General features: G+C 41.6%; 1 protein-coding gene across 2 annotated transcripts in view; it reads left to right on the top strand.

Annotated features, from left to right (window-relative positions):
* The window catches only part of LOC126412761 (thymidine phosphorylase-like), a 406,501-nt gene that overhangs the window by 370,081 nt on the left and 18,548 nt on the right, over window positions 1–17,872 (top strand). For both annotated transcript variants that reach the window (XM_050082513.1, XM_050082514.1), the window contains one exon: window positions 4,125–4,318. In XM_050082513.1, coding sequence (XP_049938470.1) covers window positions 4,125–4,318 — 194 coding nt within the window. The remainder of the gene's footprint in view (window positions 1–4,124; window positions 4,319–17,872) is intronic.

Below are 17,872 nucleotides of genomic sequence, written 5' to 3'. Positions count from 1 at the left end.
TCAAAGTGAAGCTTGTGCATGTGTTATCAGTTTGTGTTCAGTGGCTTGCATTAACATGTCACTGTGGCATTGCTTGACAGGAATTAAACCTACAGAATTTTTATAATTTGAGAAATAGCAGCAGAAAAACTCAAGCGGCCTTACAATTTTCCCTTAGCAAAACATCCTACTATAGGCCTACAACCCAGACATGCAGCATCCATTTCATTTGCATAACCTTTTGGATGCTGCAGATGCATCAACATACAACATACAACCTTTCCTTGGGTGCCATGCCTTTCCCACTTTGCTGCAGATTTTTTACTCATGCTGCCCAGTCAGTTCCCAAGTGCTTCTGACATGTTCACACATGTTTCCACTCAAGTGCATGTGTGCCGTCACTGTGTTAATGAACAATCATATTTCTCTCTTAACCTCCCAGTAGCTGATCAAAATTTATGATGTTTAGTTAGAAGATACGTGTACATCAATGTTTGCTGTATTTATCTTTACTTAAAGTTTCTACCTTTCCTTCACATTTAGCATCAAAGTATTTTCTCCTGCTCCATACAGGTGGAGTGCTAGAGCACATTTCAATTTTTGTAACAAAATCTTTGTACTTGCACAGAGGAAAAAATCTTAGCTAAGGAGTGACAGTGAGATTGAATTTTTTGGTGCAACACTTGTGGTAACTGTTCAGACAACTTATGGTTATGCACCCAGGTGACATATTTGATATCCACCATTGTTTTGATGAGCTTACACCCTGTCATTTTCAAGGCACATGTACAGTGAGATAGCGCTGTGCAAGAAAATTTTAAAATCTCAGTATGTGGGGCAAATCTAGAAAGACAAAACATACACTGTAAACACTGGTGTCACGATTCAACCAAAGATGACAATCTTCAGAAATTATTGGTAGTAAATATTAATTACCAATATTACAAATATTAATTAATTTTACAAATATTAGTTACCAATGGGTGATCAGATATAATTATTTCTGTCATGCTGTTGTTTGACAAGGGAGAGAGAGCAAGATTCCAAGCACAATTTAAGCAGAAATCTCCATCACTATTTATGAGGTCAGTTGCTAATTTAATCTCAAATGCTCCCTTAATAACACTATCACCACAGACAGAAGTGTACACCGAATCTCTATGTTATTGAATTCCACAGTATGACTGGTGACAAGGTGATATTCTGCAACAGCAGATATGCTTGACTATTGTAACCAGTTGACACTTACGCTCAGTATACTCCTTGTAGCCTGACCAATTGACGACAAGCTGCAACTGCAAGGCGACAATAGGCACCCACTTTATGCAAACCAAGATCATTCTTTGCAGACTCTAAAAGGGCCCTTATCTTAAATAGTGATCAAAGAATGCATCACACCACGTTTCCTCAGAATGTGACAAATTCTGTTGGAAATGCATAAAGCAAAAAGGCTGTAGACTTAGGTGTCGCCTAATTATTTTCATTACTTACCCTATTCATGTTTGGTCAGTAGCACAATACGTGTGCGGTCTCCTTTTTCTATAACCATTCAAGTGGAAGAGGACTTTCAGGTGAACTAACTCAGCTGATGAAATTTCAGCATGTGAGATGACATGAACTATGTACACCAAAATATTAAGCACCCCTTCATGCTGGGATGACAAGTATCAGTCTAAAGATACAAATCAGTGTGAGCTGGCTTCCTATAAGTGGTATGTACCAGCATAGCATCAATCTTCCTCCTGATCAACATATCACATTTGACAATGTTCCTGTGTGTGTTTGTGTTCCTGGATCTTGCCATATGAGGGTACATCCAGCACTGTCAAACATGATCATTTTGGTGGTGCAGGAGTTATGTGGCATGGGAAGGCATAATGCTGCTTGGGTGTACTGACCTCCATATCTTTGAACACCACTCACTCACCAGTCAAATTATTGTGGCACTGTACTCCTTCTCTACGTATGTATTTTTATGAGTGTATTTGGCACTGACTTCCTTTTTTGTGGATGACAGTGCATGACTTCATCGAACAGCACACATGATAGAGCTCATGGAATGAGAAGATGGTCAGTAAATGAAGTGGCCTGCTCATTTCCCTTACTTAAATCCTGTCATGTGGGTTGTGCTGGGGGAGGAGGGATGAGGGTGGGGGGTGTGGGGCAGGGGGTGGGGGGTGGGGGGCATGTTGCAGAACATTCACATACACCTAACACCATTCCAGCAGTTGTTAACTGTACCAACCTTGTGGCCAGCATGGGAGCACGTTGCAGATCATGCTTTGCTGTGATTACACACACTATTAAGAACCATGTCCCAATATGTTTAATGTCCTGGGACCCATCACAAGTTGCAGGTACTTAAGTGTAAGTATCATGTCTGGATAAAAGTATCATTTGTGTTTGCCCAGACAGCAGCTGCTGTGTTGAACGGAAGCAACAATCTGGAGTGGAGGAGGGAAGGGGCAGGAAAGGCAGGGTATGGCTGGGGGAGAGAAGAGCTCTACCAGGTGAGCATGCATGAGCTAGCGGGGAGCAGCACAAGGCTGCCAAGTGCAGCTTCAGGAGGTTGTGGGGGAGGGGAGGGAGGATTGGGGAGCATGAAATGGGGTAAGCAGAGAGGGTAGAAGACTGGTGGGTACATTGGCAGAGAGTAGCGAACAATGTGCATGAGAGGATGTGAAATGGGAAGCGGTGGGTAGTACAGAGGTGTTGAACTGTTGGGTGAAGGGTTTGGGGACAGTAGGTTTTTGGAGGTTGAGTCTGTGATAATTTTGGGAGCAGAGAAATCGCTGTAAGGATAACAGCCATCTGCGCAGTTCAGAAAAGCTGGTGGCAGAGGGGAGGGTTCAGATGGCCTAGGCTGTGTAGCAGCAATTGAAATGAAGTCTGTTATATTCAGCTGGATGTTGTGCCACAGGTAGTCCACTTTAGTCTTGGCCACAGTTTGACAGTGGCCATTCATCCTGATGGACGGCTGGTTGATAAGACACACAAAGACAAAAAGCTGTGTGATGATTGCAGCTGAGTTTGTATATGACATGGCTGCATTCACAAGTGGCCCAGCCTTCAATGGAATAGGATGAACCTGTGGCTGGAATAGGAAGGGTCTGGCGCCTGGTCACTGGCAATTCACCTGTTAGTCTTTTCCTCTCTCTACTCCTCTCCTTTTCCATTCTTCCCCCCCCCCCCTCCCCCCCCCCCCCCCCACCTCCAAATTCCTCAATTCTCCAATGCAGCATCTGGCAGCCTTATCCTCCCACCTACTAGTTCCTGCATGCTCCATCAGACAGCATTCTTCTCTTCCCCCACCAGTACGCTGCAGCCATACAACTTTCCTGTGGTTTCTTTCAATACAAGCATTGCTGTCTGGCCTTATTAGCCAGAGATAGTGGTCATGTGTGCATGTAAGGTGTGCCTGCTTCTGTGAATGAGTGCATGTTTTCTTTTTATTTTCTGTTAAAGGGTTTGTCCAAAAGAGCAATGTGTAAACAGTTTTTTCATTGTGTCTGTCTGCAACTCAGTATGTCATTTTTATGGTGAGTAGTAATCTATCCTTTTCATAACCAGTGGATATTGATCCCAGACTTTTCACTGTTTCAAGACGTGCATTAACAAGCAGAAATAGCTTTTACAGGGTGGTTCTGTCAACTACACTAACAATGAGTTACAGATAATGCTAATTTACTCAGATTGTTGATTGCAGAAATTACTTCTCAATTTTGGTAACAAAAAATGGTAGTTGACAGAATATAAAACAGGAATGGACTGCTAGGTCATTTTATACTCAGTGAACAGAAATATTTGATTGTGACAGTAATTGGAAGTATTGAAAAATAATCACTTTCACGGCATTTTATGGATGGAGAAAAGCAAAAAGTATTATACTTCTAATTTAAAGCTCTAAACAAAAAGTATAAATCTTTGAGCGTTATCATTGTCCAGATTTCAAATTTGTGTTGTACAGAACCTATCTAGTAAAAAAAAGAAAAAAGTAAAACTAAATATAGTCTGTAAGATAACATTCTGTTTAAAAACACTAGCAGTTTAACACATCCACTCACTTTTAAGCATCACTTAAAACCACCATGAAACTAAGAATATCATATCTATTCCTTTATATGCTATCTTCTTTGGTATTCCAGGTGGTCTGTTATTAGAATCTTGTGGAAAATCAAAAAGTTTTCAAGAAGGCAAAAACATGATTTTGCAAGTGCTTAAAAATGGAGAAGCCCTCAACCGTTTTGAAAAAATGTTAGTTTGCCAGGGAGTGTCACAATCTGATGCAAAGGAGCTTTGTCATGGAAATACAAAGTCTATTCTGCCAGCAGCAGACAACGTAAGTAAGAAAGTAGGGGTTCAGTCTTCAATAATGTAATGATATTATGAGAAACAAGAGGAATGATCACTGGTCAGCTCATTGAAAATTTCAAGGAAATGTGTATATGTCATGCATGTGTCAACTCCAAGGTTAATGCATAGTTTATTCTTAGACAAATGTCTACCAATCTCAGATAGTTGTTTCCTTATAAAATTATAAATTATTTATTAAATAAAACATCAAATAACTGTTAACGTAAAAGGACCCAAAATGTTATATGGTTCCAGAAGAAATTCATGTAAAACAGTTAACACTAGCAACATCCAGCGGTATTAAGAAAAACTATTTAAAAAGTGTATAACTCAGTATTAGATCATCCACCGCACCATTAGTGGAGCGACTGGCGCACTGAGCAGACGCATTGTGTAGCTCGTGAGCTTTAGTTCTGCCTTGGGGTCTCTCCCTTCCTGCTCGCCTTGTCAAGTTGGAGTTAGAAAGTGAAATTGTCATGTGTATCCTGCAAAATTGTCGTGTTTGCACTTAACGGATGTGCATATTGTGATTGTAGCATTACCGTTTGCTGGTTCATCTACATCTACATCTACATCGATACTCCGCAAGCCACCCAACGGTGTGTGGCGGAGGGCACTTTACGTGCCACTGTCATTACCTCCCTTTCCTGTTCCAGTCGCGTATGGTTCGCGGGAAGAACGACTGTCTGAAAGCCTCCGTGCGCGCTCTAATCTCTCTAATTTTACATTCGTGATCTCCTCGGGAGGTATAAGTAGGGGGAAGCAATATATTCGATACCTCATCCAGAAACGCACCCTCTCGAAACCTGGCGAGCAAGCTACACCGCGATGCAGAGCGCCTCTCTTGCAGAGTCTGCCACTTGAGTTTGTTAAACATCTCCGTAACGCTATCACGGTTACCAAATAACCCTGTGACGAAACGCGCCGCTCTTCTTTGGATCTTTTCTATCTCCTCCGTCAACCCGATCTGGTACGGATCCCACACTGATGAGCAATACTCAAGTATAGGCCGAACGAGTGCTTTGTAAGCCACCTCCTTTGTTGATGGACTACATTTTCTAAGGACTCTCCCAATGAATCTCAATCTGGTACCCGCCTTACCAACAATTAATTTTATATGATCATTCCACTTCAAATCGTTCCGCACGCATACTCCCAGATATTTTACAGAAGTAACTGCTACCAGTGTTTGTTCCGCTATCATATAATCATACAATAAAGGATCCTTCTTTCTATGTATTCGCAATACATTACATTTGTCTATGTTAAGGGTCAGTTGCCACTCCCTGCACCAAGTGCCTATCCGCTGCAGATCTTCCTGCATTTCGCTACAATTTTCTAATGCTGCAACTTCTCTGTATACTACAGCATCATCCGCGAAAAGCCGCATGGAACTTCCGACACTATCTACTACGTCATTTATATATATTGTGAAAAGCAATGGTCCCATAACACTCCCCTGTGGCACGCCAGAGGTTACTTTAACGTCTGTAGACGTCTCTCCATTGATAACAACATGCTGTGTTCTGTTTGCTAAAAACTCTTCAATCCAGCCACACAGCTGGTCTGATATTCCGTAGGCTCTTACTTTGTTTATCAGGCGACAGTGCGGAACTGTATCGAACGCCTTCCGGAAGTCAAGAAAGATAGCATCTACCTGGGGGCCTGTATCTAATATTTTCTGGGTCTCATGAACAAATAAGGCGAGCTGGGTCTCACACGATCGCTGTTTCCGGAATCCATGTTGATTCCTACATAGTAGATTCTGGGTTTCCAGAAATGACATGATACGCGAGCAAAAAACATGTTCTAAAATTCTACAAGAGATCGACGTAAGAGATATAGGTCTATAGTTTTGCGCATCTGCTCGACGACCCTTCTTGAAGACTGGGACTATCTGTGCTCTTTTCCAATCATTTGGAACCCTCCGTTCCTCTAGAGACTTGCGGTACACGGCTGTTAGAAGGGGGGCAAGTTCTTTCGCGTACTCTGTGTAGAATCGAATTGGTATCCCGTCAGGTCCAGTGGACTTTCCTCTATTGAGTGATTCCAGTTGCTTTTCTATTCCTTGGACACTTATTTCGATGTCAGCCATTTTTTCGTTTGTGCGAGGATTTAGAGAAGGAACTGCGGTCTTCCTCTGTGAAACAGCTTTGGAAAAAGGTGTTTAGTATTTCAGCTTTACGCGTGTCATCCTCTGTTTCAATGCCATCATCATCCCGTAGTGTCTGGATATGCTGTTTCGAGCCACTTACTGATTTAACGTAAGACCAGAACTTCCTAGGATTTTCTGTCAAGTCGGTACATAGAATTTCACTTTCGAATTCAATGAACGCTTCACGCATAGCCCTCCTTACGCTAACTTTGACATCGTTTAGCTTCTGTTTGTCTGAGAGGTTTTGGCTGCGTTTAAACTTGGAGTGGAGCTCTCTTTGCTTTCGCAGTAGTTTCCTAACTTTGTTGTTGTACCACGGTGGGTTTTTCCCGTCCCTCACAGTTTTACTCGGCACGTACCTGTCTAAAACGCATTTTACGATTGCCTTGAACTTTTTCCATAAACACTCAACATTGTCAGTGTCGGAACAGAAATTTTCGTTTTGATCTGTTAGGTAGTCTGAAATCTGCCGTCTATTACTCGTGCTAAACAGATAAACCTTCCTCCCTTTTTTTATATTCCTATTAACTTCCATATTCAGGGATGCTGCAACGGCCTTATGATCACTGATTCCCTGCTCTGTACATACAGAGTCGAAAAGTTCGGGTCTGTTTGTTATCAATAGGTCCAAGATGTTATCTCCACGAGTTGGTTCTCTGTTTAATTGCTCGAGGTAATTTTCGGATAGTGCACTCACTATAATGTCACTCAATGCTCTGTCCCTACCACCCGTCCTAAACATCTGAGTGTCCCAGTCTATATCTGGTAAATTGAAATCTCCACCTAAGACTATAACATGCTGAGAAAATTTATGTGAAATGTATTCCAAATTTTCTCTCAGTTGTTCTGCCACTAATGCTGCTGAGTCGGGAGGTCGGTAAAAGGAGCCAATTATTAACCTAGTTCGGTTGTTTAGTGTAACCTCCACCCATAATAATTCACAGGAACTATCCACTTCTACTTCACTACAGGATAAACTACTACTAACAGCGACGAACACTCCACCACCGGTTGCATGCAGTCTATCCTTTCTAAACACCGTCTGTACCTTTGTAAAAATTTCGGCAGAATTTATCTCTGGCTTAAGCCAGCTTTCTGTACCTATAACGATTTCAGCTTCGGTGCTATCTATCAGCGCTTGAAGTTCCGGTACTTTACCAACGCAGCTTCGACAGTTGACAATTACAATACCGATTGCTGCTTGGTCCCCGCATGTCCTGACTTTGCCCCGCACCCGTTGAGGCTGTTGCCCTTTCTGTACTTGCCCAAGGCCATCTCACCTAAAAAACCGCCCAGCCCACGCCACACAACCCCTGCTACCCGTGTAGCCGCATGTTGCGTGTAGTGGACTCCTGACCTATCCAGCGGAACCCGAAACCCCACCACCCTATGGCGCAAGTCGAGGAATCTGCAGCCCACACGGTCGCAGAACCGTCTCAGCCTCTGATTCAGACCCTCCACTCGGCTCTGTACCAAAGGTCCGCAGTCAGTCCTGTCAACGATGCTGCAGATGGTGAGCTCTGCTTTTATCCCGCTAGCGAGACTGGCAGTCTTCACCAAATCAGATAGCCGCCGGAAGCCAGAGAGGATTTCCTCCGATCCATAGCGACACACATCATTGGTGCCGACATGAGCGACCACCTGCAGATGGGTGCACCCTGTACCCTTCATGGCATCCGGAAGGACCCTTTCCACATCTGGAATGACTCCCCCCGGTATGCACACGGAGTGCACATTGGTTTTCTTCCCCTCTCTTGCTGCCATTTCCCTAAGGGGCCCCATTACGCGCCTGACGTTGGAGCTCCCAACTACCAGTAAGCCCACCCTCTGCAACTGCCCGGATCTTGCAGACTGAGGGGCGAGTGCGGAGGCTGCGGCCAGGATTTGCACAACCGAGGTGCCGTTCTTGGTGCTTCCCTTGCCGGGCGCGTTTCTTTTCTTGCCGCCGTGGGGCATCCTCCCCGCTCCCATATAGGATATTAGGAAGTTAGCAGGCCAGGGCCCATTGTGCTGCACGGTTACCCGCATCTGCAGAGGCATAGTAACTGGCTCAGGTGCGGATACCTGCCACTTAGTTGTGGAGGTGAGAACTAAACACCATCCAGTGGCCCATGGCGACACCACAAACTGACTGATTGCTAGACTGACTGCTAATATGGCTCCAACAAGTCATTGAGGGAATCCTCACAATTAGACCGCTGCAGCTCTCACCAGAGAACCCGCAGCCAGAGTAGGGCTGCACAAACAGCTAACACACACGAGGCTAGTCTGCAAATGGTGCAAGAGAAGGAGAGCTCTGATAGTTCTGATAGTTCCAACAGTTCGGGTACAGGTAGACTCTACATAGACTTAGACAGGACAGAGTCGGAAAATGATAGGAGAGAGTCAGAAAATGATAGGAGAGAGTCAGAAAAAGAGGGGGAAAGCGAACAGCACAAGCAAGTTGTAGTAAATGTACTGACCGTGAACTCATTCTCAGCCCTAGAGAATGAAGACGCGGATGGAGGATGCGAAATGCAGATGGTTAGGCGCAAAAGAAAAGAGCGATTACCACCAATCATCGCCTAAATTACAAAGGGAAGCCCGTTACTCCTTAAGGAGCTGCAAGCGACCGTAAAGGGGAAATTGATGGCAGTATATCGCCATAGGACAACGAAAATTCAGGTGGAAAATGTAGGGGATTATAGGAGGGTTAAATCGGAACTTGAACGGAAGGAAATAGAGTTCCACACATATTCTATCAACCCCAAACAGGCTCTGAGAGTAGTACTAAAGCATGCACCCATTGATGCTGAAGAAGAGGATGTAAAAAGTGAATTAATAGAGGAAGGATTCATAGTACACTCGGTTCACCAATTCTCAAACCCCTCCCCCTCCCTCCCCCGACTGCAGAAGAAAGTCACAGCTGCAAGAAAGAGCAATATTTCTTGGCGGTTTTAGAAAACAATGAGGATGCTCAGCAGGTGTTCAAACTGCAATACCTGCTGAGATACCAAATAACTGCAGAACAGTATAATAAACCGGAAGGTCCTGGGCAGTGCCATAGGTGTCAAAAATTTAATCACTCGAGCAGCAACTGCAACTTGCAGCTGAGATACGTAAAGTGTGCAGGTCCCCACCTTACCAAGTTGTGCAAGCAACAGAGAGGTGTGTGCCAACTGCAAAGGCCCCCAGCCAGCAAACTATCGCGGCTGTGAAGTATACCAAAGATTGGTGCAAAACCAGAGGCAGCAGAAAACTGCCCTAGCAGCAACAGCCACATCAAATGCTCAGGCTCGTCAACAACCAAACTTTGAAGTGTGAGCAAGAGATTTCCCGAGTATGTGACCACACAGGGCAGCTATGCCCACTCCCACCATCCAATCTACGTCCGTGGCACACCCTGCGACAGTGTAGGAGATGACCCTCCCCCCAGTCCCATCTACACCTCCCCCACCCACAATACAGGCTTCACCTCCACTGCCAGTTCCGGAACAGGCAACTGAAACAACAGCAAATGATACTGCAGTCCCAGCGCAGGAGTAGCCACAGGCGGGGCCAAGCGCGGACAGCGATCTCGGCAGTTTTCTGAGAGAACTCAGAGAACTGGGGAAGCTGTTTGTGGGGATAAACCTGGGAGCAGTAATACAAAAAGTGAAAGAAACTGTAGCGGCAGTCCGAGCCGCGAAAGATAGATACACAGAAATGCTAGTAATTGCTGAAGCAGCTATGACACTCTTCTGTAATGAACCGTAACGGTACTAGAGAGTTCAAAATATTAATATGTAATGCAGACAGCATATCCTCAAAGTTCCCACAGTTACAATCATTTCTAGATTGTCACGCCATAGATATAGCCTGCATTCAGGAGACACATCTAAAGCTGGCCGATCGATTGAAAGTGCGAAATTATTCCGTGCACAGGGTCAACAGGCAAGACCGCTCAGGCGGAGGAGTCGCCGTCCTTGTGAAGCGGAGGATTTGTCACTGCACGATCGAAATGCCAAATGTGGCCACGGTCGAGGTGGCTGGCATAGAATTAAAAGTCGGTAACGACATAGTTAAAATAGTATCGGCATATAAACCCCCGCATATCAACTTTGGCGTGCAGGACCTTCAACACCCGATCGAAATCGGAGAAAGAGTCATAATAGCAGGGGACTTGAACTCAAAAATGTGGACTGGGGGTGCAACACGACAAATGCTGGAGGTTGGAGATTGAGAAGGTTTATCGAGACCAATCCCCAAGTGGGAATAATTGCTCCCGACAAGCCTACTCACATCCCCTACAACCCCGACCATGCACCTGACATCCTAGATGTCTTCTTGTGCAGGGGCCTGCCTTGGAGGGCTGCACCAACAGTCCATTATAAGCTGAACTCAAACCACAACCCGGTTGTCCTAGAATGTGCCAATGTTGAAGACACAATCCGGAGGATGGCAAACACAACATATCAAACTAACTGGGAACAATATACCGCCCTGGTAGGACAACACCTGGAGGACATTCCACAAATGCGGAACGAGAGGGAGGTGGACACAGCAGTAGGGTATTTCACAAACGTCCTCCAGACCTGTGCTCGAGAGACAAGCACCAGGCTAGCCACCGAGCCTGGTGCCAGGGACCTGCCCCCTGATATCTGGCAGCTGATAGTTGCCAAGTGGCACGTGAGGAGGGATTGGCAACGCTATCGTGATCCTGCCAATCGTCGCTTGCTTAGGCAGCTTGAAGCCCAGATAAAGGAAAGGCTGATAGAGTTGTTTTCAATGCTTTCCACATTACCTTTCCCTAGTGAGGCTTTAGGTACTCTGGGAAACAACTGAGTTAAAAGATTCATTTGTTATGTTTGTTAGTGGGGCTTTTGTTCTATCTATGCACACTCTCAAACAGAGACTGATCTGAACTTCATCTAGGACTACTGACTTCGTATTTCTTAATTGTAGCACTGTCTTCATAACTTCAAGCTCTGTTGTGGGAAACGTCATTATTGTGCTTCATGTGTTTTTGGAATATTTTGCAACAACTTCTCTGCAATACCAGAGAAATAATCATTTATGAAATTTGCTTTTTGTTATTTTACCCCTCTCTTAGATTTGTTGCTTCCTGTTCTGGTATAAGTTAAAACTGTGATAGTACACTAGGAACTGTGGATTAGTGCAATGCTTTAGCAAAAGAACTGAGAAACTTAAGTATTTCTGAGGATTTTCCAACACTCACAGTTATCCATCTATTTTCCTTGTCTGCTGTGGTAGCAATGGCTGCTTCTGAAAATATCACCTCAAAAATTAATTTATACAATGTGGAAAACTTAGAGAACTTTGCATCTACGTTACTTTCCATATACACTTCATCCCAGGTTTGATTTGTCAATACCTAGCTAATGTTGTATTGTATGTGGATGATACAAGTCTTTTAAAGCTCAAAATGAGACTGTCTTTCAACAAAAAGTAGAAATAACAAAAGAAGAAGCAGGAAAATGGTTTCGAGATAACTGTTTATTTGTAAATGAGAAAAAACAGTATGGATGAATTTCAGCCACATATTGAATAAAGTAAAGTCCAATATAGTTTTGAAACTTGGTGAACAGAAGATTTTACAAACTTCAAACACAAAATTTTTAGGTATCTGGTTAGACGATCATCTAAAGTGGGATAAACATATTGAAATACTCAATAAAAAGCTAAGTAAATGCTGTTATATCCTCAGAATGCTGAAAAACTGCTGCAGTGAAAAAACAGTAATATGTGCTTATTATGCTCTTATGCATAATCTCTTGCGGTATGGTGTCTTATTTTGGGGTAATTCAAGTCTGGCAAACTGGTCAATTATTACTAAAAAATGAGCATTAAGAATAATGAAAGGGGCTGCACAAAGAGAGCCCTGCAGGGAAATTTTCAAAGAATTTCAAATAATGTCGCTTCCATCTTTATATATTTACGAAAGTATCTGCTTTTTCAAATCTCACCCTCCATTTGCTTCTTGAAATAGTGAGTGCCATGACTACCCAACAAGACACAGGAATGATTTCCACAGAGAAACACACAAAACAGCCCAATATCACAAAAGTGCACTATATCACCCCGAAATCCTTTTTAGTGCTCTTGCCTTAAGCATCAAAAAGATAGAAAAGTTTTACATTTTTAAAAATGAACTTAAAAAATGTTATTAAGAGAATGTTTTTACAGTGTTACAGAGTACATGGATTTTCAGAACATAGTGACATAGTGGTCAGTGATAATGATAATTCATATTTGAACAAATGTATGAAAATAGTCTGCCTGTACACTCTATAATTAATTAATTATTGTTTGTTCTGTTATTCATAGTGGTCAGTGATAATGATAATTCATATTTGAACAAATGTATGAAAATAGCCTGCCTGTACACACTATAATTAATTAATTGTTGTTTGTTCTGTTATTATCTACTATAGTGGTCAATGATAATGATAAGTCATATCTGAAAAACAAATGTATGAAAATAGTATGCACTATAAATAATTAATTATTGTTTGTTTTGTTATTCTCTACTATACACTGCACGAGATATATATTTATATATGTTTTACCACCGTAAGCCTATGTTATTAATTTGCTGTATAATTACAAACTCATATAATGTAACATGACAACTCCTATATCATTGTATATGATAAAATGGATGCTCAATAAATAACAAATAACAAATAACCTAGAAAAAGTATCAACAAGAGAAAAAGGATAGATTGCTACTGACCATGAAGATGGCACACTGAGTTGCAGACAGGAACAGTGAAAAGACTGTAACACATTTAGCTTTTGGCCAAAGCCCTATTCAGAAAAGAAAACACATGCACTTTCATACAAGCAGGCTCACCTCACACACACTCACTATCTCCGGCAGATCTGATCTGAGAAAATCCTTTTGTAGGCCTGCAGTTTTGCGGGTTTCACCAAGCCTGTTTTTAGCTTTATTATCTGAGAGTAATGATCCAACACACCAAGATCTCTTAGTAATACTTTACAATTTTCTCTGTCCAGGTCCACAACTACATGGTTTATAACTGAACCTAAACTTTTTGAGATCTTCATAGCAGAATTTACCATTTGAGCCATGCCAAAAGTGCTCAAAATATTTGGGAAGATATTACTGATTTCGCCCTCAACACATATTATTATGTTAGATTTGGGGGTTGAGATTCTTCCCAGGACTTTGGTTAATTTATTGAAGCAAGTGTCCACATTACAACTAGGTTAGTGGGAAACACACAGAATAAGTAACTTTTTAAAGGCATCTAGCTTTGTTACTTCAATTGCTGCCAATTGAAAATGTTTATCACACTAATTGTGGTCAGATCTACTCTAGCTTTAAAATGTAGACCACCCCTTTTAAAGATACATGATCTCCCACCCTTTAAGGTAAACCTACAGTAACAACTTGCACATGCATGTGATGATAGCACTATATGCTACAGTGCATCTATAACAGTGCTCTGTAATGCATACTGCCATGCTGCTCAAAGACAACAGTTCAGCTTACTGGACTGCGCATTTTGATGAATGATAATTCTGAGCAAATTTCCATGGTGCTTGTGCATTCGAGTGTGGTACAGTCTATTTCCCACATGCATGGTGCAGAAGTCTCTTAGCTGGTTGAGATACTCTTAAGAGAGAATAGCCTGTTGCCATGGCTTATCCTCAAAAATACCTAGTTCTCCTACCCATGACAACAGCTTTTTGACCATATGTGCTCCACCACTCACCCATTATACTATCGCTAATCATCTCCATCAACCTCCCTTTCCCAAATGTGTTGAGGTGAATACCATGCCCAGCACAGGTCCATCTCCTAACAGACCCCAATGGCACCAGCATAGTGTGCACCCAGCCAGCAATCATCAGCCCAATTTCCAGCCTCCATCTAGACCAGAACAGCTACTCCATGATCATATTGATGTCACCACTTAGGAAAGGTATCTAACTCTAGTCATCACAAATGTAGTAGGCCCTGCCCCTATCCACACCATATCATGTCCCACCCAGTATCTGATCATCTTTAGTTAAATGCTTACATAAAGGCCCAAATCCTCAATCTTCAATCTTTGACTTCAGTATGTAAAAAACAATTAGACCTATAGAATGACTATTGAAAATTCAAGGTAGAGGCAAACACATGATATAACACACACTAAATGTACTGCAAAAGGTAATCAGAAAACCAACAACAGACAGCAAAGGACAAAAATACAGTTGAAAGTTATGTTTTGATGAGCATTATACTCAGCATTTGTCATTCAGCTAAATTAGAATATTATAGTGTAATAGGAAATTATGCAGAATATATGAAGATAGTATCTGTTCATTCGGACATGTCCAAAAGAACAGATACCATCTTCATATAGTTAAGGCTAACTGGCCATTGACCTCCTTCTTCTGTGCGGATGCACACGTATTGCCCGAACTCTTATGGGACTCATTAAGATTGTCTGGCGCGAGTAATGAGTGTAATGGGCAGGGGCACTACAAATCTAGTGTGTGGACATTAAGTGGGGAATGTGGGTCTCACAGGGAGCATGCAAAGGATAAGTCCCTGCAGTCACATTATCCTCTGTGCCCTCGGTGGCTTGGATGAATAGAGCGTCTCTCATGTAAGCAGGAGATCCAAAATTCGAGTCCTGGTCAAGGCACACATTTTCATCTGTCCCCGTTGACGTATATCAACACCTGTCGACAGCGTAGGGTCTTGATTTAATTATCATTTGATGCAGAATGGTTCAAATGCTATATGTCTGACAGGAAACAAAGGATGTCAATAGGAAAGAGGCATGTTTTGAGCTATCAGTCATCATCTAACTACTTTTTCTGGTTTGCACCAATGACATTCCACCTCAACATTACCAGATGCCAAATCTGTTTTCTTTGCAGGTGATACAGACATTCCAGCAAACAGCAAATCAAGTATAATCCTAGAAAGATTGATTAATGCAATTTTCATGGACATTAATAATTTGTTTCTAGCCAGTTCTTTGTCACTAAACTTTGCAAAAAACATACAATATGCAGTTTGGAACTTGTAGGAGGTTTGCTACCAGTATATGCCTAAAATACAATGACAATCAGATAGAAGAAGTCCAAATGTTAAATCTTTTTGATTACAGCCTGATTTAAATTCAACTGGGAGAAGCATATTATGGGACTGCTGAAGTGCCTTGCAATGCGATGTTTGTCAGATACGATTAGTATAAGCATAAAGCAGCTAGCATACTATTCTTCATTCCATAGCATAATAAGCGATTATTGTTTGGGGTAACTCATCAAACCAAGCTTAAGTTTTTTGAGTCCAAAAATATGTAGTTAGAATTCCTTGTGGTGTGAACTTGAGAACATCCTGCAGAGGCTTATTTAAGAAATTAGTGATACTAACTATTGCTTTCAAATATGTTTATCCCTTAGCTAAATTTGTTATTGAAAATATATTTCTTTTTAAAACTGATAGCTCAGTTCATGGATTCAATGCGAGAAAGAAGAATAACCTTCCCAAAGCTTTAAAGTTACTTACTTGGTCCAAACAGACATAGGCTATGTTATTCAGGAACATACAACTTCTATAACTTGTCAACAGCGGTTAAAAGTTTAACTACCATTAATGTTCAGTATAAAAGTACCCTAAAGGATTTATTGTTCACCAATTTCCTCTACTCCATTGATGAATTTCATAATAGAATGAAGTAATGTGTTTATGATACTAATAATATCATATAGTGTGAGTATTACATGCAACCTGACTTCTGTACAAATTCAGTTCAGTAAAGTGATCATTGTAATTAAATGTTACAAAATGGTTTTTCTATTTGATGTTGCATGGTTACAATAGCCTAACAATTACCACCTGCATCTCATCGTATTGAGCATTTCTGTGTTTCATGACAAATTTATCATTACATTTTAAATAAAAATGTATTTTTTACTTATTCCACATCCATGATGGCAATTTCACATTATATCTGTGGAAGTTGCATTAGAACAATTGTTCTTCTTTGTAAAGATTTATTGTCTATTCTTGTTTTCTGACATGTTCTACATCTTGGAGGATCTCCTCACTATGGATCTGTTTGATCAAAATGTACATCTAGTCTAAGCTAAATGTAATCCAACTGTCTTACGTTTCATTTTGTAAGATGTGACATGCCCGTCACCTTGACTTTATAGTTACTAGTTATTTCCTCAGTTTATCACTTACTTATTTGTTACCAATGTGCCTGAATCTAGCATAGATTCAATATTTTCAGAAATAATGAAACATAATATCCCATGTTTTATAAGCCATGTTGTTACAATGAGTGACAGCTTTGTTATGCCTGCTCTTATTTATTTTATTGGCAATTCTGTTTTCACCAGAAAAGTACCAATGACAACTAAATCACAGCACCACACAAACATGAAACTGTTACTAAGTGGGAAATGGGGTACTGGCAGTGTGGCATAGTGACATAGCATGGAGATACGATTTCCACATTGTTTATTAGTAAATACATACACATAACACTTGTAAGCGTTATGAGCGTACAGAGCACACTAACTCCCACTGCCTTACAGGGCAGTGACCCTCATTTACGGAGTTAGAAGTGTTATGCCAGTACAATTGCTTGGAGACACAGAAAAACAACAAAGTTCAGTTTGCCATGATATCTTCCCAGTGACATCACAGTAGGCTCTGTAGACTGACCAAATTTCCATGAGAAGTCAGAATACACCCCACACCCCTACCCCCACCCACCCTCGAGCAGGTGCGCCTGTGTATAAAGTGCACCACCCAAAAATAAAATGATTTTGTGCATTTCCATTTTTGTTTCACAACTGCAAACTTATACCTATTCCTTCAGTATTGATTCAGTTAACACAGTGATAGCTGGTCGTTGTGGCTGAGCGGTTCTAGGCGCTTCAGTCCAGAACCACGCTGCTGCTATGGCCGCAGGTTCAAATCCTGCCTCAGGTATGGATGTGTGTGATGACCTTAGGTTATTTAGGTTTACGTAGTTCTAAGTCTAGGGCACTAATGACCACAGATGTTAAGTCCTATAGTGCTTAGAGCCATTTGATTTGAACACAGTGATAAATTGTGTTGTCGTACTTCCAAGTGAACAGCAGTGATATAAAATACAAAGCAAGTTAGGCAAGAAAAAATTTACGATCAGTTAGAAAAAGTGACCCCAGTTACGAACTAGCAACATAAGCCCACATTGAGGCAGTTGTCTACGAGATAATTAGTGATCACATAAACAGATCACCAAGATCTGATGCAGCTGCTGTGCTTAATGCTTTGAATGCATCATTACTGTCTCTTTAACACCTATCCTTGGGAACAGAGAGTTATAGTGAAAATTTATTTTATTATTGTTTAATAAAATGGTAGTTTAGCACATATCA

The sequence above is a fragment of the Schistocerca serialis genome, chromosome 7, assembly GCF_023864345.2.
Source record: "Schistocerca serialis cubense isolate TAMUIC-IGC-003099 chromosome 7, iqSchSeri2.2, whole genome shotgun sequence".
Classification (NCBI taxonomy): Eukaryota; Metazoa; Arthropoda; class Insecta; order Orthoptera; family Acrididae; genus Schistocerca; species Schistocerca serialis.
This window is presented reverse-complemented; position numbering and strand designations above follow the sequence as displayed.